Source organism: Echeneis naucrates, chromosome 4 (genome assembly GCF_900963305.1).
Source record: "Echeneis naucrates chromosome 4, fEcheNa1.1, whole genome shotgun sequence".
Classification (NCBI taxonomy): domain Eukaryota; kingdom Metazoa; phylum Chordata; class Actinopteri; order Carangiformes; family Echeneidae; genus Echeneis; species Echeneis naucrates.
In genome coordinates, this window is record NC_042514.1 from 18371259 (window position 1) to 18393140 (window position 21882).

At 38.8% G+C, this 21882-nt stretch overlaps 1 protein-coding gene across 1 annotated transcript in view; it reads right to left on the reverse strand.

The window, feature by feature from the left end:
- Positions 1-8852: 8852 nt before the first annotated feature.
- The window catches only part of jak1 (Janus kinase 1), a 28653-nt gene continuing 15623 nt past the window's right edge, over positions 8853-21882 (reverse strand). The window contains exons 12-25 of the mRNA XM_029499839.1: positions 19685-19794; positions 18972-19124; positions 18707-18794; positions 18497-18624; positions 18204-18342; positions 15786-15937; positions 15489-15639; positions 14631-14719; positions 14034-14226; positions 13176-13300; positions 12618-12790; positions 11914-12031; positions 11334-11444; positions 8853-10908 (exon numbers count right to left, since the gene is read on the reverse strand). Coding sequence (XP_029355699.1) covers positions 10789-10908; positions 11334-11444; positions 11914-12031; positions 12618-12790; positions 13176-13300; positions 14034-14226; positions 14631-14719; positions 15489-15639; positions 15786-15937; positions 18204-18342; positions 18497-18624; positions 18707-18794; positions 18972-19124; positions 19685-19794 — 1850 coding nt within the window. The 3' untranslated portion in view covers positions 8853-10788. The remainder of the gene's footprint in view (positions 10909-11333; positions 11445-11913; positions 12032-12617; positions 12791-13175; positions 13301-14033; positions 14227-14630; positions 14720-15488; positions 15640-15785; positions 15938-18203; positions 18343-18496; positions 18625-18706; positions 18795-18971; positions 19125-19684; positions 19795-21882) is intronic.

The following is a 21882-nucleotide window of genomic DNA, read 5'->3' on the forward strand; positions in this document are numbered from 1 at the left end:
ATATACACAAATGCATCCACAAATACACACACACACACACACATACACAAACATGGTGTTGCTTTTGTCCTGTTAAAGCCTTAACTCTTAGGATATTGTTTCTGTGTCAGCTCTACTTAACTAATATTAACTTAGAACGTCCACTTTTTCTAGTATAACGTTAACTAAAGTATATTGTATGTGTGTGTATAAGCTGCTTTTGTATTTCCAGCCAGGCGATCTGACTGTCTTAGGGCTGGGCTTACAGTCAAAAATCTTCCTCTGCAACTCTTTTTTTTTTTTTTTTTTCAGAAGATAAAATCGTGTTTTGCACTCACATGCGCTTTGATTCGTCAGTCAAACTGACATCTGTTTGTTCCCGCTTCAGTGTTTCTCCTTTCTTTTTTTTTTTTTTTATATATATTATTTATTTATTTTTATTTTATTTTATTGGCCAGATGCCAATTTTATATTTCCCCGCGGAGGATGAAAGTGCGTGTGTATACAAGCGTGTGCGTATGTCGATATGCTATATATCTGTAGGAAGTGTCAGCCATTTCAATCCCAAGGTTGGGAACACTTCAGGAAAAAAAAGGGCCAGGAAAAAAGAAAATCAAAGCCCTTAATTGTGGTGACTTACAGAAGCTTCCCTCAACAAACAGGCCTTTCTTATAGGGACTGGACAGAAGATAAAAGGTGTGTGTATATATGTAATACAGAATATATAAAACCATGCGTATCAGACAATGTCACATATAATGGACATTTCCCAGCTCTTTTGTGAGCATATTGTACAACATGAATGAAAAGAAATTATTATTTACTATGTCAGTTTTTTTCAAACCATGCTGTTATATTTGTAACATAATAAGGTTATTCACGTTGTTCTTCACACTGAATCAGAGACTAACCAGTCAAACTACAATGGACACTTTTGCCACCTTTCTCTTCTTGGTTCACAGTTTTGCAGAAAGAGCTATTTGGCTTTTGATAAGAGCTGTAAGTCCAACCTAACTGGCAGAGCATAACGTTTTCTGAATCTCAAGGCCATACTTAATACTAATCCCAAGTAGGCTTTGAATATGCAGGGTTTTTGCACTGCAGAACTCACAAAAGAAAGTGCAGTCAAATGTTTACTGTGACGTGTGTTTATTGTGCTCTTGATGCACACGTTGGTCTCTCAGTGGAGGAAGAAGGAAATGGAGGAGCTGCTCATAGATAATTGTGGAAGAACTCCAGGAGTGCCATAGAGACCAAAAAACAGCAAATACATTATTGTGAAAACATTAACCCGAATTGACGGTTTTATGGTGCAGTTTGGTTTGTGTAAAATGGCAAAATATGCACATTTGTTGTGTAGAAACTGCATTTCTTTGTTTATCAGATGTTCCTCCAGATTAAAACCTCATTGGCACTGGAAGAATTTCCACACCTCTTGTTGATGGTAATTTTCACATTGTGGGTATCTTTCCGGTGGCTTTGACAGTCCATCAGAAAAAAAAACACAACTTTTTAATATTATTTTTTGCATTGAAAAAAAAAGCTTGTATTTCTATTTCTACTTTCAATCCTGTTTTTCCTGCTGCCATGACTACTGCTAATGCACAGGCTGACAACTGAGATACCTTCCGTCTCCTGAGAGTTATGTCCATTAAGAGATTTTAATATTTTGATGTGGACATTAGGTTTGTATGCACACACCGCCTGTCTAACTAACCCGCAATAACGAACGTTCCTACAAAAGTTCAATGTGACATTTTTGCTTTCAATTCAGCATTTTACAACATACTTCTGTGTAAACAGAATCGCTCATGCCCTTGTCTGGGGGGGGGGGGAGTTTTGTTTTGTTTTTTTTTTTTCGGCATTGAACACATAACTGATTCTAATACAGAGTATTACTTGTATCACCATAGCAACCACACTGGCACACTGTGAAAATCAATAGTAGGTGAGACCAGATAAAGTGTAAAAATCCCAGAACGGCTCATAATAAACAGGATGCGCATGACGTGGTGTTTCAGTGCTAATGTAGTGTCCAGGTACACTGTTATATACAAAATAAACTGAAGGCAATACACATCCCTCGATAGCTTGCACTGCTACTGCAATACAGCCACACACACCTTCCTGCTTACCATTACTCCTTTACCTTGACTCTTTTGTGTTTTGTCCTTCATGCAGTTCACATTCACTGATGCCTTTCATGGTGTGACACATTTTATCTTCATATATAAGCTGTTAATCATCCATGAAAGACTTTTTTTCATATATGGGCAAAAGGACGAGAGAAGGATAGAAGCAATGAAATGCAAGAAGGGTGACAATATTTAAAATGCAAAAGAACTCCACTTCTTGGCCCCACCCAAACCCTTGGTTTAGAAAAACAACCGTTCTCACGATTGTTGCAATCAGAAACTCAATCAGCTTTTTTCCAGCATATTCAAACTGATTTCTTTGGACAGAGGTTGTTAAAAAAAAAAAAAAAAATGCGATCGATAAAGTACATGACATGGACCAATTCCAATTTGGCCACAGACTCTGTCGTTGCATTTGCATTTAATACAACTGATTTCCTTAAAATGCTGCACTGAGTGTCTCTGAAGTTCAGCATATCATAGGAATAAATATCTGCCTTCTTGTTACAGAAAATTGAGATTTCAGCATGAATTTACTAACTTGCATAGTAATCGATGAAGACATAAGACAAACCGGGCAGTTTAAAGACATCGTAACAAGAGTCTGGGAATTTAACATGGCGTCTTCCTCTCAGTGTACTCGTCTAAAACGCGCTCAAATTCATTTTGCACAAAGGACAAAGATACAACAGAAAGCAGCTGCCCCACTAGCCCAATGAAGTGTTTGTTTGCAGTTAAATCTACTTTCAAAGGCCACATCTGTCTCCATTTGTGTGTGTATTTTTTTTTTATTATTTTTTTATCAACGCCATTATCAATTTTCCATTCTCAAGCTGTTCTCTATTGACTTTTTATTAGTTTTTTGTTGTTTTTTGTTTTTTTAACAATGCAGTTGGACACTTTCAATGGCCTGATCTCACCTGGATCAGCTGTGACCTTATCAGACACATTTCATGGTGGCTTGCTCCTCTGGACTGGTTGGCCATGAGGCCTGGCTCAGTGCCACTGTTTGATTTGCTTCTTGGTGTGAGGGGATGAGAAGCAGACAGCTTTCTCCTCCATCTCTCTAAAAGGCAAGATAGGAAGGTCTGTGTTTCTGTCTGTGATTGTGTGTCCAGACCGGAGACAAGACCTCTGTGTTTGTGGACGTGAACAGCTGAGGCAGCAGACTTTAGAAATCACTGTCTGACTTGTCCATTTTCCTTTTCGTCTGGCTCGATGTTTGGCTGTCTGTCAGTCTGTCTTGCTCTCCACTGGTCTTGCTGTCTGTCTTTCAGTCTTGCTATCTCACTGCTTCTCAATCTATCCCTCGGTCTCTCTGGCTGTCTGTCAGTCTTGCTGGCTGTCTGTCTGTCTATCTTGCTGTCTGTCTGTCTGTCTAGCTGTCTTTTGGTCTTGCTGTCCGTCTGTCCGTCTATCTAGCTGTCTTTTGGTCTGGCTGTCCGTCTGTCCGTCTATCTAGCTGTCTTTTGGTCTTGTTGTCCATCTGTCCATCTATCTAGCTGTCTTTTGGTCTTGCTGTCCATCTGTCTGTCGGTCAGCCTGTTTGGCTGTCTGTCTATCAGGCTGTTTTCGGTCTCGCTGTCCGTCTATCTAGCTGTCTTTTGGTCCTGCTGTCTGGCTGTCTTTTGATATTGTTGTCCAATTGTCCATCTATCGAGCTGTCTTGCTGTCTGGCTGTTCGTCTGTCTAGCTGTCTTTTGGTCTTCCTGTCCATCTTGTCAGTCTATCCAGCTCTGACAGTCTAGCTGTCTGTTTTCTACTGACTGTCTATTTCAATAGAATCAGATACTAAAGTCTGTCATGCCTGAATTATTTAGTAGTATATAATATATTACAAAAGTTGTGTCAGCTTTTTATGTATTATGCATTATGTTTCACTTTCTCCAAAGCCATTACTAGAGAGTGGTGTGTGTGTGTGTGTGTGTGTGTGTCAGAGAGAGTGAGGGAGAGAAAAAATAGGAAAATCAGATGTACAAGAAGAAACAGTTGCACATTGGGAATGTGTTCCGAGGATGATTGAGGACAGCATGCATGTGTGCCACTGACATTTTGAAATCTGCTGTAGAGTCGTGCCACTGAAGTTCAATGAGCAGTTGTTCACAACACAGGCAGAGAGGAAAAGCAACTTTATTGGGCTTGACCAAAAAGTCACGAGTTAGTCTGCTCAGCCTTGTTTTATTGTTGTTGTAAATCTACTTTATAACAATAAGTCACTAGGCTTTTGGTTTGACATCGCTCTAAAGTCTGGGCAAGAAGCTGTGAATTTGTACCTAAATAATCTGTTAACACTGCTAATGCTCTCTCTGCTCATCTCTCTCATCTCAAATTGCTCCTTTTCTTATCTTTTTCATAGATGCGATGAAAATAACTTGTCCTGATCAGATGCTGTTGATCAGGACAAGTTATGTTGAATTAGCTTGTTAGAACAGTTGCCAGCATCTGGGTGGTGTTAAACAGTGCAAAGAAAATGACAACAGGAATTATCTGCATATCTATCCTAACGTTTGTACGCAGCCAGATCCACAGAAAGTTCAAATTCGATCAATGCGAAGTATCAAAACAAACGTACTTAATTACATTATAAAGTCGATCAGATCAAAATCAAACTATGTTAGAAATTTGAGAATTCTTAAAGATGTCTATTGAGCTAAAACACTTCCTGGGTGCAGCTTCAATCAGCTGACCAATTTAAATACACTACCAGTCGAAAGTTTGGACACACTTTCCTGTGTGACTGGAAGGGTATAATCACAGTATTTTCTGACTTTTTATAGAGCCAAAAACAGATCACGGAAATTCTGATCAGGTGAATCAAAAAGAGGTTAGTTATATCATGTTGCTCTGGGTATGGAGATACTGTGAAGCAAGTTTTTTGCTACCTCAGTAATGAAAGCAGCATACTTTGGCCGATGCTGGGTGAGGACTTTCTGCGTTTTTCATCATCTTCTGTCTGATGTTTATTTGCGTCTATAGATTGTTCTATAATTTACTCTTAAGATTCTCCTGCTTTCTGGACCTGAGTGATGAGAGAAGAATAACATTGAGTATTTTCTTTGACATTTGCTTTGGCCATGCACATCACAATATATGCACAATATACAATAAATGTAAATTTACATGTCATTTTCTTAAGATCAAGTATTCCTCAGCCTCCCATATTTCGAAACCACGGGTGCTGAAGACAGAAACTGTTGGTGAGCATATTTTTGATATTATTTCTCTTAGATTTCAGACTGAACCAAATAAGAAATTTGTCCTGAAAGATGTTCTCGCATCTCAACCTGCATATTGATTGCAGCTTTTCTCGGTCACGTTATAGTTTTATTGAGCCTCAGCTTACTTCTTTAAAAGAACTGCAGATAATGAAAGTTGAGCAGGTATTTACTTCTGCTGCTGCTGCTGCTGTGTGTGTGTGTATGTGTGTGTGTGTGTGTCTGTCTTTCTCTACAAACATGCTGCTCCTGGCAGGTAGTGGCAGTAGAGAAGAGACAGGCTGAAAGACGGAGAGAAATGGAAAAACAACTCCAGCTGCCTTCAGCTTCTCAGCCTGCAGGGATTTTTTTTTCTCGTTCTTCTTTCTCCTCTCCCTTCTGCTTGCTCAGTGAAGAGTGTTGGTTGTGTCTGCCAGACTCCTGCCTGGTGCATGTAACTGTAGAGCTGTCTCTCTCACACACACACACACACACTCTAATGTTAACATTCGATGGACTCTCACACACCCTTTCTCCTTTTCACCCTCGCAGTTTGATCTCATCTATAAAAATATTTTATTAAACTGATGTTTTCCTGCTTATAATTGTCTCCCCTGTAGAGTAAATTGCGCTGCCTCTTCACTGTGAACTGAGAAAACAATCAAAGTCTGTATTTTTACTGCAGGCCAACTGACAAAAACCATTGCTCTGACAGCAGTCTAATTGTAGATGTTTATACACAAACACAGAAGGTCACAGCTGGGATTTAGCCTCCAAACCTTTCAGTCACGGCATGTGTGAACGCAGCTTTGTGCAAAATAATCCCACAGAAACCGCATCAATTCACATTTATTAGACGGGGCTGATGATATTGTATACTGTCAACTGAAGCTAAACTCCAACAGTGGCTTAGTCCGGCCTTTGACGCTTTGGCTTCCCGTTTGTCACCTGATTATCAAACTTGTAGTCTTTAGGAAAGTTTATTCAAACTGGGGTGAAGTAGAGCATTTTTGGGGGACTATTTCCAGCTGCGGATGAATATACATGTGGTACTGTAGTGGGTAGGTTGAGCAGCAGAACAAGGATGGTGGTATCAACTCAAAATCAACCAAAATGCCAAAATGTTTCGACCACAGGCATCATTAAGAACAATACAGAATATCCAGCTTTCAAAGTGCGTTTGTGTCACGTGAAGAGCGCCTGAAATCCAAAATATTATTGGGAACTCTGGCCTTTACATGAGTAGCCATACATAGATTGTGCTGTAACATTTGGTTCTAAAATTTGCCGCTCAACACACATCAGTGTTCACTGATTTAGCTTGTGTTGTTGGACATGAGCTGTGTCCTTGTTTAAGAGCTGCCTCCAGTGAAATCTGTGTTGGCATGAAAAAGGCACTCCCACGCCAGAGGGCTCAGAGAAATATGAACAGCTTGTACTTGAATTTGTAGGAAACAGGCTCGTCCTTAATGGACTCCAGCGTTGCCTGAATCATTGGATCTCAGGCGTTATCGAGGCGCACGGGTCGTTCTTTTTCATTTATGAATCTAAGCTATTGATCAGGTGTGAGAGGGAGATCATCAGAGACATCCCATAAAAACAGCTCCAACAGAAAATTAGAGGTGGAAGAAGTACAGAAAGTGTTGAAATCAGGATTAAAAAAAAAAGAAAAAGAAATGCCACAACATAGAAACGTTCCATCATCAGTAAAAGTGCTGCCTTCAGGAGAGAAGTGTGTTAAATCAGCCATGCACACATAATGTAAGAGCTGCTTTATTCTAGTTCATTCAAACTACCTTTTATACCACCATTTGTAAAAAAGAAAATAAAATAAATAATAATAATAATAATTTTTACATGTTGCCACTCATCTAAACACTGCTAACTGGCCTTTTGTCCTGGACGGGCTCTTTACATGGGGAATAATACATCAGTGTGGGCTACACAGATTTAGTTGAATGACTTCAGATGGTTGAGTGTGAATATTCACTCTGCTCTTTCATTCGCCTTGTTGTCTTTGGATGGATTCTGGTCATTCCACGGCGACGGCGTGGTTGTGATAGCATGTGGTTATTTCGGGCGAGGAACTGTTGAAGGAGGCTTCGGATTGGTTGTGCCCGCTTTGATTTTTCTTTGCCCCTGTTGACGGCCTCTGGCGTCTTCCCAGCTGATGATGTGACAGGTTTTGGTCGAGTGATTTGTGTACCAATGCTGTCTTTCCACAGAGGCAATTTCTTTTCTGGATATGACGCCCAAACACACCGTCGAGTTTAGTCTCTGTGAAGCTAGAGTCTTATATGTTGGTGAGGATGGAAAAGTCGAGCCACAGCTGACATCTTGTGTGATGGGTCAGATAAATCTAAAGATCTTTTCTTCTTCTTCCACCTCCGCATGTGAGAAAATCTGTGATTTTCCTTTATGCACCTTTCTATGTCTGGTTCTGATCCATATTCACAACAGCAGCTTGCCACAATCCAAAGCTATGAATCCTGAAAGCATCGATTTTTGTGCCATTCATCATTCTACATGATTCACTTTTTTTTTCCTACAAATGATGGATGTATCAAATAACTCTTTAAAAATAGCCTCTTCCTGTTTTAGTGTATAATACAGCTAATTGTAGAATGGAGGAGGAAGTCATTTTTTATGCATGTGGTTTAGTTACCTGTGTAGGACGTCTGTTCTGGTTCAGCTGCCGAATATTTTTTGACTGGTTTGACTAATGGAGATTTGTTGCTCCAAGGTTTCTGTGCCTCTCTTTGCCACCAAGACGTGACGTTCTCTGATGATTGTACCGAAAAAGGGCCTGGTTCCCTGACGAACACAGCACAAAGAAAGCCTGCATGTGTACACAAGGTAAAGGATGTTCTTGAATCTTGTTTAACATCGGCAACCTTCACCTGTCAGCGAATCCTTCCATTCAGCCGTTTTGGTTTTTAGCTGAAAATACAGCTACAATGGTCAGTTTCGTATTTTAAGACGTTCATTTATATCTGAACAGAAAATCTTGCGGTCTTGTGTAGGTTTTTGGTTTTTTTTTTTTTTTCCTTTGTGTGTGTGTGTGTTGGTGAGATTCACACAAACACGGCTGAATGACTTCAGGTCAAAATTCCGATTGTGTTCTTCTTTTTTCCGTTGTGTAAAGACAGCCTCCTCTGAGCTTGTGTGCTTCATTGAACTGGTATGAAAGCTACTTTTCAGTGGTGAGGCTGGACTTTGCAATGTGTTTGAGTGCGTGCTGATCATAGAGCTTTGCAATACTGAGGTACTGAGGTAATCTGATTTTTCACATTTTAATGGTTGTAGATACATTTAGATTTTGCTGTGCTTCTTGTTTTGTAAACAGTTTTTCCTTTTCAAAGTATGTGATTTTTTTCTGACTTAAAATATACTGTAGATTTTGCAAAATTTTATATAACTGACATTGATATTGTTCTACTGTGTATAAAGTATTTCTAGAGCAATTTGAGCATGCCTACATAGAACTGTAATATATAGATCAAATTGTTTTCAGTAATAATGATATTGCATTTGGACTGACACAGACAGAACACGACAAACATTGATTTTATTTATTTTTTCATTGTGTATTTATGGATACTTTTACCTTCCATAAGTCATACTTTGGTCTTATATTTTGAAAAATATATTTCTTTTCTCTTATTTTGAGCAGAAGGAATTGTCTTTTACATTCCTAAATAAAATGTGGACTGAAGCTCAATGTTGTCTCCTCAGTCTGTTTGTTTGTTTTTGTTTTTTTTTTTTGTGACATTCTGCAAACATTCACAGTAAAACTTAACGTTACACTTAACATTTCTGCTGTTGTGATGTGACCGAGTGAAACATCACAGGTACAGTGAATTGAAAACCATACAAAACGTCTGCTCAAACTGTGTTACATAAGCGCTGATAAAACAAACTTTCATATGTGAGAATTAAAAAAGACATTTTTACAAATGAAATAAAATCATGAATGCCAAAGTCCAGAACACCAATGCCATGATTAATGTAAATATCTCACTACACTGAACCTCTTCCGTTTTGCACCAACTACATGTTCATGTAATATAATGTACACTATGTGCTTGAAGCACAAGAAAAGTGAAATTATACTGCCCCCAAGTGTTTCGCACGGGCACTCTCTCCCTCCTGACTTTACACATGCCGTACTACAAATCAGGCAGAATGATCAGCCACAAAATTGCAAGTGGATTTGTTGTTCGCCCACAAAAAGGAAATATGTGGCCTGGAGACAACAATTGGAAAGTTCCACATTTTCTAGTTCCATGTATGGCAAGTGGACTATGATGATAGCACAAAGTTATTGAAAAGGCTGGGCTCACGTTATGCATTATCAAACAGGCACAACCTGTAAAAGAAAAACTAAGATTTTTCTGTTCTTAACAAGTGCAGTTCAAACTACTTCTCTACAAAGAAAGTATTCTTTTTTTCTCGTAAGATTTGCTTGATTGATGGCATGATACATATAACCGATGTGGGATACAAGCAGTTTTCTCAATACTGTATACCAAATACAGTACCACAAAGTATAAATGGCTGACACATCCTCAAAGTCAATTAGTCAATGTCTTATCGAGCCAACAAAATCAAAAACAAGACAGAAAAAAGTGAGTCTAGAACAAATGACTGAATGTTTCCTGAATAATTAAGCTATAACATGATGATAATGATGCAACAAAAAGGACACTGCTGACTGCTGGCTCTAATTTAATGGCAGCGCTCAGTGCAGAAAATCCAAACATGTATCCAAGATTGCTGTTAATGACATACAAGGCAAGTGATTTTTTTTTTTTCCTTCTCCCAAACAAAGGAGTCCGTGACACAGACAGCACACAAGAGGCTGAAGCCAAATCTTCAGTATCTGTTGAAGCTTGTGCTCCAGGGGAAGCTGAACACATTTTACCTGTGATCCGCGCGAGGTGTTCTGCCAGTGATCCATCACACAGCTGAGCATTAAAATAGTTCCACCTCAGTTTCCATCATTCCAGCCTCCATCGCACCCAAATCAGCTTCGTATCCACAGAATTATAAGGCCTTTGAACTGCGAAATGTGTGTGACAAGCCCACATGAGTTTGACAAATTGTGACAGTTTAATGTGTTAGATGTTCTTGGAAGTCCATTTGGAAGATATAAGGTTTAGCATGGACTAAGGCTACAGGGTATGATAAACTATATTCATATAGGCTATAACTAAAGATAGAGGTCACTGAAACATACCATCCCATCAAAAAAAAAATATAATATAAAAATTATGGTTTGTAAAGATGGCAGCTTGATAGGGCGCCTTACATGATGTTATGGGTTATATATGAATAATGTATGCATGATTTTGAAGCTCAGATCCTTCGGGATACAGTAAACTGAAGCTGGGCAAGCAGATGTTGATGTGGGGTCAGTTTTGCCGTTTGCATCTGCCCCTGAGTCCGCATGCAAAAGTCAGCTTCACTCCCAGAGTGTCTTAAAAGTTGTTTTGTGGTTGGAGCTGTTGCAGCATGTTGGTCAGATCCTCAATCAGTTGTTTAAAGGTGATCCTATTTTCAGGCAACTGCTCCCAGCACTTGCGCATCAGCTCGTACACCTGTCAAAGAAGCAGGTCAGACTTTAGGAAAAACCTTATAGAAATAATAATTTATTTATTATTGTGGCTAAAATGTCTGCCTCAGGACATTTACTACTTGAACTCTAAAGAAACTAATCTGGCAGAGAGCCAACATCCAGATTTAGGTTTACTGCTACTGGACATGAGCTGATCTGGATTTGAGTTAGCACAGCAGAGTTTCCTGGGTTACAGGGGGAAACGTCAACTGTAAAGGAGCATATGTAAAAGAAAATTAAATAGTGGAAAACAATGTAGGATAATATTCATCAGACCAACTTCCCCACTATATCCAAAATGTTTTATTTAACGAGTGAAGGTTTCTTTTGAAATTGTTCTACTATACATAAGAAGCCTTGAGCCCTTTTGGTCTGCCAAGACTGTGATAAGAGAAGACCATTTCTTACAGGTTCAGGGCAGCTTTCTGGGCGTGCCAATCTCTTCCCCTCCTGCAACACCTTCACCAATCGGATGATGGTCATCTGACCCTGAGTTCGACCAATCATAGCCAGGAAGAGCTGTGTGGGCGTGGAGAAGGACATGTTACAAAAGAAGCAATGTACCACATCACTCTGCAATTGCCTGTATTGTTATTTATATGTTAAACATGATTAAAATATATAAATACAGCAATAGACAAATGAGCGCTGTAGAATTTCAGATCCAATAAAGTCATCGCATCTTTGTGTTCAGTGAAGCTTTTTCCGTTTCATTTATTTAGTCTTTAAAGTGTCTCCTTTTTTAATACTAACTTGAACAGTTCATGTCTTTGTCAATATGTCAGTGGCCGTTAAAATGCAGATGTAAATGAAAGATCCTCACAATGAACTACGTTCAGTTTGAGCTTACCACCTTAGACCAACACCATCTGTCAGTTAGTGTGTAGCACTATAGTAAATTCACTTTTCAGTCTCTGTGGAGACTGCTCAGTATGTGCTGCATGCATTTTTACAGTGTAATCATCATCCAGAAATATGGAGAGCTGACCGTCATCGGGCTCTTGGTGGAGTCACAGTAGGTGATGAGTTCGTACATCGTCACCCCGAACGACCAGACATCTGAAGCAAGGTAGAACTTACACAGAGTCAGACACTCTGGAGCATACCTGAAATACAAAGTGGAGGATCATGATCTGTTCATTTTAATATGACAAATTTATTCATGTGCTCTCCATTTCTTCATGTTAATATCAGTATTATTTATACACTAAAATATTTTTTTTTGTTTTCTTCACATCTACATCTTCTACATATTTCTTTCCCATTGTTTTTATATCCCTGGATATATATTGGACAGTGCAAAGAAAAAATGCTTCGACCTCCAATAACTTCAGCCACTTGCATGCAATGTAAAACTTGTTATTTTAACAGTTCCTTCCTTGACTTGGACTAGTCTAGGTTTAGCTTAGGCTAGTCAGAAAGGCACGGACTGATAAAGCCTCTTGGATGAGAAGCGAAACGTCTTTGCTGATATCAAGTCAAACAAGTAAACTCAATTTTGATTGGATATGAGAATATGCTATTCCGATAACACAAACGAAATATTCTATTTCCTTTTGTGGTCAATTTCTTCTTGAATGAGTCAGAATTTTTTGATATTTTACACACATATATCTTCAATTTCCTGTGTAATCAAATCATTTTAATTTAGTTTCGCCTCCTTAGTTCTTTCAGCATTGAGATCAGACACACCAGAAAACCGGACTGTCATGGTCATCCTTGACGGTGTAATATCCCTCATTATCCTTGATGCTTTTGGTGAGGCCAAAGTCTCCGATCTTCACCGTCCCCTCATTCTCCACCAGCACATTTCTTGCAGCCAGGTCTCGGTGGATGTAATTCCGAGACCCCAAATATTCCATTCCCTAATGAAAAACAAAAAACAAAAACACACACACTTACAGATTGACTGTGACGCGGCCTTTGTGATTTTGACTGTGTGAGTGACTGCAACATGCAGACAAAAGAAGCTGTCTGGTTTGACAACTAAAAGTGAGAAAGTGTTTTTGGCCAGTAAGTAATGAACAACCAAAACCACCATAAACTCCTGATAACCTATTCAAACCCATATGGCAATCATAAGACTACAGTTTTGGAGCAACACTCAGCAGCAGCATTTGAGAAACATCTTGAATATTAAGAAGATTATTTACAATAAAGTTTTAAATGTCCCAACCTGATGATTCAGTATGGATAACAATAAAATGTCTGCAGCTCTGAGGAAACGACTCAAAAAACGAAGCGCGTTACCTTGCAAATCTGGAGAGAGTAGCTGAGCAGAGTGCTGAGGTTGGTCTTGCTTTTGTTCCTGGGAAGATACTCTTTCAAACTGCCCAATGGAAGATACTCCATAATCAGCTTAATGGCCTGACCACCTACAGTAGAAACACAAGTACAACATAAGCATAAATATTCCTTTCCAAAAGAATTGGTTCATGTTTTACTTGAGTTATAAAAAAGAGCTTATTCATCATTTCCTGAATATGAAATACAGTCACAATGCAGACACAGGTTCAAAGTTGTTGTACATAAGTACACAGTTTTTTGTCCTGACAGTTTGAAGAGGACACCGGAAATGCCTTAAGAGCAAGCGGTACATGTGGCAGTAGGTTTTACAGTCTAAGGTCGTATCATGGTGTGACACCAGAGGCTCAAACTGGGAATACATGCATGTTTGGGTCTGCGTGTATGTATAACATCAGGCCCTTGATATTAATTTACATATTACATACATATATTAATACACATAAATACACATAAGAGTGTGAGCATCAAACGAAGCTCCAATCATGACTTGTTCATTTCTCAGTGGCTTTTGTCTGAAAGGAAGGAAGTGAAAGGAAGTGAAATATCCATGACTAAGAGGGGAGGGGTTTCAGCTGAAATAAACATTTATGTGTCTGCATACAAATTCTGAAATGTGTTATTTTAAATGCGACAGAAAAAAAACATAAGCAGATAATGACCAGAAGTTATATATCTTCTTATATATAACTTCTGGGTGTGATCTGCAAGAAGAAAGCTGAGTGGGAAAGACATAGATCCAACAACATATTATATCAGTTTGTCATAGTTTAGGTGTGTCTGTGTGTACATGTCCCATCATACCTTCCTCTTGACATATTCCCTTATATTTCACAATGTTTTTATGGTAGAGTGCCTTCAGGATGTCGATCTCGCTTGAGAGATTGTTGCTCTGTTCCTCCCGGTTCTCGGGCTTCAGTGACTTCACTGCCACCAGCTCGCCAGTTCTGTCTCCCCGAGGATCATAGCGACACAGCTCCACCTTACCAAAATGGCCCTGCATGAGGAACAGATATGAAATTGTCTCTACTTATAACTCTACTTATGGCACAAACTGATTTTTCTTTTCTTTTTTTTTTTAAATCCTAAAAAAATAATTTCTGATTTTTCTGAATCTAATCTGTCCTAAAGATGACAAATTCCATTTCCCTTTTCATTAATTTTAAGACATCAATCACCACAAGAATGCTAATCATGGTCTTAGTGGCAATTGCTACTGAGTAAGAACTGTTAACCACCAAAGTCTGCACAGTACCCCCCCCCAAAAAAAAGCCTCTCTATGTATATATAATGACCATTATTACTTTGCCGGGTTATTTAATTTGATTTTAATTTAATGACTCCAATGAATAACATGATTTTAAGATAGTGATCAGTACAAGCACAGCAGGAAGAGTTTACCTCTCCCAGATCTCTGATCTTCCTCAGGAACCTCTTTTCAAACATAGTCGGGTCCACCTCTGGTGTAGGTTGGGGTTTGATAGAGGGATCTGAGAAATGAAAAAGGAAAACAAATAAACCTACTAGGTCTTTTCTTCGGTGTAAGCTCAATTGCATCATAGGAAGTCTATTGTGGTTGGCAAGTGTCAAAGTTTCCACCAGAATTTGCCGTGGTTATGTAACTGTTTGCTTGCTCTGGTTTCCACATAAATGGCTACTTTAACTGTCATTATTTGTCAATCAAGCAAAACCTATTCTGTATCGTCATTCTCAATGATAATAGGAGAGTTTATCTGACCTTAAACACTGCAACTTTTAATAGATTTGGGCAAAGGTGATTTTGTAACTGTTCTTTTTGTAACTGGGATTTTAAAGTAAGAGGGACAAAGGGGGTCATTAACTATGACTTTTTCACTAACTCTTGGAGCAGTTTACAATTCTGGCCAGCAGGGGGAAGACCAGAGTTCATTAAGTTGCCATGGGGCCCAGCTGAGGGGCAGATCAGAGATAATGCACCCAGTGAACTTCCTCATGAGCATGAGTAAACAACCCTCTCTCTTTTTGCACTTCTTTTGAGCTACTGCTGCTAAGTTAGACACAAAGCATGCAAAACATTCAGTTCATATTCCAACTAGGGGAAAAAAACAACCTACCTTAAACTGTACCAGCTATTAGCCTTAGTGTATTTTTAAGCTTTGTTCAATTGTGTCTCATTGGTTTGAATTTCTGAATGCAATTGTGGCAGATTCAAGCATAATAAGACTGCTAAAACTGACTGAGCTGCCTGGGTGCCACATGTATGCAACATATAACACATACTTTTTTCTTCTAGCATGACAATGTCTCTGACAATAGCCCTGAAGAAAGGTCTCTTCTTGGGGTCGTAGTTCATGCAGTGGGTCATCAGTTCAGCCAGCTCTCTGCAGTCTGGGGTGGCCAGTTGGCACTCTGTTTCATAAAACCTCTCCTTCTGCTCAACAAAAACATAAATGTAATTATTGGTATGCATTTGTGGTGGAATTATAATAAAATGATCTAAAATGAACCATTTTATAGACCATTAGTTTGAATGTATAAATGATCATATTCAAAATGGCTGGGGCGTGTGCTTCAAACCTCTGTGAGTTTCTTCTCTTTGAGGGGAACCTCTCCATCGTAGCAGATCTCCCACAGGGTGGTACCAAAGCCCCACTTGTCAGCTGCGATACTCGGGGCAGACATGCTCTTTACACACTCTGGAGCGATCCAAGGGATACGATGTACACACTCTGAAGAGACCAACAAAGACAACTTTGGCAACAGTGAAACACTTAAGGACATTTTTGTTGTTTTGCTGTGGCATCTACATAAAAACAATGATTGTTGCAGGCTGTGTAGGAGACAATTTGGTTCAATCTAATTTAGGCAAAAATATTTAAAGTAACCCTAAGCCATTTTAAAATGTAGCTACATCAACAGCACTAACCCTAACCCTGACAACAATGTGAAGGTGAATGATCATGCCATCATAGGCAATTCTTCCTTCAGATGTGTGAAACCTTACCAAGAAAAAGAAAACAAACATGTCTTGTACACAAATTTGTGTCTCCTCAGTCACATATTCTACTCCTGTGTCTAAGGATTACAAGTGCTCTGCCTCCTCTTCTTTGGAAGAGATTTGTCATTTTGGAAATTCTAAATAAAAAAAAAACTTGACTTTACTGGTGCTGTTCCTATCTCACTCCAGAACAACACAGTTACATTTACTGTACATCCAACATAAAAAGTATGTTGTTATCCATGTGTAACCATTTGAAATCAGCTTAACAGAGTGGTTCAGGTCATTGTTTTGCTGTTTTGGGCCACAACTACAGTTTGTTCTCACTGCTCTCATAGAGTTGTTTTTCTACTATGGCAAGTAGTTGCTGAGGGAAAAAGTTGCCGCCATCCACTACCTGCTCAGGATCAAACTACAAACAGACGCAGATAGGAATAAGCTGATTCCCTTTGAACACATGCAGACAAATCTCCACGTGAAACACTTCTGGCAAAGCACTGTTTGGCTCCCGGTGTATGTTGGCTCCATGCAACCACATTGTAACTATTACTTCCAAAACAGCAGAGGCCAATAACACACAACAGTACACATTTAACAGGGTGACTGGAAGAGTATTTGTCTTTAAGGAGTTAACTGACGGCCTCCACTGCATCTGAAAAGAACTGGCATCAACTGACTGAAATATCACTGACTGGAAGACAAGAAAATCTTAACAGTTCACTCTTTTGCTCCAAAAATCCATAACATCAGAGGAGGGATGTGTGCTAGTAAGCCTTTACAGCATGGACTGGAACACAGCATGACTGACTGCAGGGAAACAGAACAAGGCGACCGAGCAGTTAAGGGCAAAAATATGAGCCGGGAAAGAGATAATGTAATGGAGATGTCAGGGGAATATTGAACAAAAAAAATAAAGAGCAAAAAGAAAGAAAGTGATGAAAAGATTAAAAGATTTGAGGGTTTAAGAAAAGCAATCAGATGGTGCTGGGAAGAACGGAAGCCTGCTCCCAGTGGATTTCTGAGCACTTTATACATTATATGCTCAATCAACTCGATGTATGAGGCCATTGATGTGTAACTGGAAGAGCGGTTGATTGGCAAAGTAATGAAGACAGAGGAAGAGTTCTGGGAACAAAGAGCAAGAGAGGACTATTCCCAAGAGTGTGCAGCAAAGGACATTTCCACTAAAACATTTCCAGTCCATCCTGTGGTTTGCTGATTCATTTGCACAACCACATTGTTATATCACACAACGTCTGGCTTCAATACATAAACAGAAACATGAGGCAGCCATTTGGGGTGAACTGTGCGATCTAAGAAATGTCCTTGTTGTGTTCCCTGAACTTCAATCTAGCTTTTACAAACCAAATTTCCGTCGAAATCTCATCATAATCTGCTTGTTTAGGAATTTTCTTTCCTTGCCTTTTCTCTGCATTGTGTGGTCCACTTTCAAACAGGATGTCAACTAAGCAACTGGAAAGTGTTGTGTATCTCATACAGTTGACAGTATTGTTGGATTTGCCTGCAAAACAGTTTCTGTGTATGTCTCTAGGACCACATTTTTATTTAATGACCAACATACACACACAAAAAAAATGTTGTCCCACTTTGGTATAGTATTGTTTATATAGATAAAAATTTGGGAGATGAGCACAAGACATATTTTGAGATTACTTTTATGTGGCCAGTCAGCCAACATCAGGTCAAAACAGTTTCACATATTTAATACAGTAGTAGTTTTAATTGATCTAGCAAGCACTTTTACATCTTTGGATTTTTCTAGTTAACTAGTTAACTTTCAAAGTCATTGAAATCTGTTAAATGTAATGGTTTTTCAAATATAAAGACCTTTCTCTCATTTCACTCTTACTTTCATTTACAGCTGATGGATTAACAAAGTGAAAGCTCTTGGGAAATTTTCCATGGGCAGCTATTTTACAACATTTAAGTTTCACTTTTAGTAATAGTGAGACAGTGTGTTTATTGTTTGCGCTCACCTTCTCTGGTGAGTACGGTAATTGGTATTCCGGGATCGCTGAGCTTGATGAAAGGTTCTCCTTCATCATCGCCCAGCCCGTCTCTGGCAAGCAGGATGTTCTTGGCACATACAAAGCCATGGACTAGCTTTTTGTCCTCCTACAAACACACAATAAAACAAATGAATTATTGTAAAATCTGGAGCATATTTTCATATTATATTGAGAAAACATTTAACAGGGAATGTCATGGCTGAAGACAACTTTTAATGGTTTACATTCCTATGACATGAGTGTGCTCATTCTTCTCTTACCAAGTAGCTGAGAGCTGAGGCCAACTGCTTGGCCACTTGGAACTTCCATGGGGTGCTGAGTTGACTTTGTTGTCGCCTCATAAACAGGTCCAGTGGCCCAAGTTGGACAAACTCCTCCACCATGATATCTTGTGAAGAAGAGAAAAGAATGTCAAAAACCAGCACCATATTCATACACACTCATTTGCCTGTACTCTAATCTGCACTTACTTTCCAGGTGGCGGACACACACGCCATACAGCAGCACTATGTGTTTGTGGGATACTTGTCGCATCATGCTGGCTGTTTCAAAGAAGGCCTGTCAGCAAAAAGAAAAAGATCTCTGTACATGGCACACTACAAAAAACTGAATTGAAGGTTTAGAAGACCCTTGTCAGTCATGTCAGTTTAAAACATGGCTGGAGGTTACAGAATGGATGGAGTTCATATAAAATCTGGTGCGTAAGAATAAACAATAGGTGTCAGTGTGTCTCACCAAAGAAATGTCCCTGTGTCCAGAACCAAGCACCTTCAGAACCACCTTGACTTCCTGGAAGGATGAGTAACCTGCATCCTCATCCTCTTCGCTCTTCACCCTCAGTGTGCCTGAGTAAATGTTCGTTCTTGTGCCCAGGCCAAGATGCTCCTCCTAGTTCAAACAACACCGAGCAAAGACATCAGAGTACTGCATAAAGTGGCTAAACCCAGAATTCAAATTATGGATACTGTAATAGAAGGGTTCCAAATTTAGACTTTAAACACACAGTTGAACAGTTGTAAAGATTCTGAAACCATTATTAAAAACATCTTCTGTCTAGAGAAGCTCTTTGCAAGTAATACCACCACATTATAGAGCACTTGTTTTAGCTTGGTATACCACATAAACTGACAACTGAAAGTATATGACAAGATATGCAAGTTTGTAAGGTTAACTAAAAAATATTGCATTTTATTTAAAGGTATTTCTTTCATATTGTCTTTAACAACATGACATGTAACTCACTCAATTTAAAATGTAACATAAAAAAATGCATTGGCAATTATTTAAAACTTTGATAAAACCATTAAAACTTAGTTTTTCATTATTTAGGCTGAACAATTACATATCTAAATGTAAATATATTCTGTGAAATTGTAAGAAGAAGTGCACTGTAGTGTAGTGTAGTAACATGGGTAAACAACAGTGAAGATGAGGTTGAGAAAGATTACCTGTTCAATCTCTTCCTTAAGAATGCGATGGAAGCTGAGCTGACTGTCCTGCATGGGTGTTTGAGGGGCCGGGGCTCTGTCTTTTGTGACCACCAGCAGGTTAGAGATCTCTGGAATGTAAGGACAAGCACACAGTTTTTTATTTTTCATTTATATGAAAATATATAATATATAATTATATAACCCCCCCCCCCCCAAACTGGGTTTTTATATAAAGCTATAATGCTACAGTGTGAATAGATATTTACATAACCGCTGACCGGTTTTAAACATTGATGGTGTTTTAAATTCTTCTCTGTCAAGTAACCAGCAGATGTTTGATGATTGTATTAAATAATCCCTCACAAAGAATGTCATCTGCCTGTATTGTTGTTAAGGTTATGTTCTCAAAAGTTTTGATTCATTTTATGAGAATGCACTGCATTCGCACAACATAAAACTCAACAGTAAAAGCACAAAATTAAGCAGCAAGAATGTAGGCAGTAAGGTAAGAGATGCAGCACCCAACAATCTGAAAAATTTATAGACATTTTTATATGAACTGGTGTTAAGCAAAGCAAAATCGTGTTTACATGTGGTAAGACAAGCACTCAACAATTACGTCAATGGGGCAATTATGTGACTAGCTCCTCTGGTTGAGTTACCATACTGATTCACTTTTTTTGTCTGTACAAAGAAATGTGTGGGAGGGCAAACTTAAAATGGGACTGAGCCTGTTACCATACTATACATGCATGTGGGTTTGTGCTGTGGGTGTCTAATGCGTCTAATGTTCTGACAAAACCAGCACTGTGTGGTTTCTGAGAAGAGAAAAAAAAAAAAAAAAACAACAACACAAAAAAAAAAAAAATAGTATCTGCACTCTGCTGTCTTCACTCTATGTTCAATGTCAAAGAGTGTGATAGGGCACTGTTTCGTGACATGAAATCACTTTTTCATGCAAAAGTAAAACATAACATGCAACCATAGTCACAAACCAAAATGTCATATTACGCTGCACTCCACTGCTCAACCATTTGACCTAATCCTAATAATTTTGTGTCATGTGTGCATCCTCTACCTGTGCTTAATCTTCAACCACTTAATAATTTAGTGCGAGTTTAAGACTAGTCAACTCAAACCTTGCTTATCTTAAAACACAATCTAGAATTTTAGAATTCTAGAAACATACTGTATGGACAAAAAAAGTCTACTTTCAAACCAAGCAGTCCGTCTTTCATCCTCTTAGTAGAAAATACCCACTCTACATTATTTTCAAGAGATCAAACCATGCACAAAAGGAACATTACATAAAAAATATGTTCTATCTTACAAAGGAAAGCAAAGAAGTACTTGTTATTGTGGGAGCAGGGATGTTGCATAACATGATAAATATTTTAACAAGGACAATAGCACTGCATTATTATCCTCTACTGAAGCAGATATAACCAGAAGCCTCAACCAAAACAGGTTTGAATATGATAATGGACATTGCACAACCTCAAGACAAAGATAAACAGCTAAACACATCCATGCATCTGTGAATACATGGCTACACATTTCCTAAAGTGAAGTGAAGTAAACACAAGAGCACTAGTTAGACTCCGGAAACCCACATTTACAACTCTCTTCCTCCCTGACACCATTTCACATAGACACACATATATTGTTCCTGCCAACATTGCTTCACTTACCCACAGTTGGCAGGAGAGAAAAAACACAAAGACACACTCAGAACACTCAAAATTTTGGGTGGAGGCAAAGCCTTCTTTCACTGACCTCTATGGGTTGAAACGTTCATGTCTGTTGTGCTTCTCACCAAACCCAACATCACAGTAAGGTGCTGTCTGTTAAAGTTGTTCTCACACCTAACTGTGATGTAGCTTTGTACCCACAAATCTAAGGTGTTATTCTGCATAGGTAGAGGATGCACAAACTACTATATGCCAAACATACATTTTCAGTCAGTTGTTGCATTTATCGTGACAACGCCTATGCAAATGTTTTTGTGTTATTGATTGCAAATCCACAGTTGACACCATCTGTTTATCTCTGTATGTAAATAGAAAGAATAACGACATTTTCCAGGAATACAATATTTGTCTTATAAAACCATCCCTTTTGTCTTGAATTATTTAATGTCAGCACAGCTGACCTGAAGATCTGTGGTATTGTGTGCTACTGTTCATTCAGGCACTGGAGATTACTACATGAGCCTT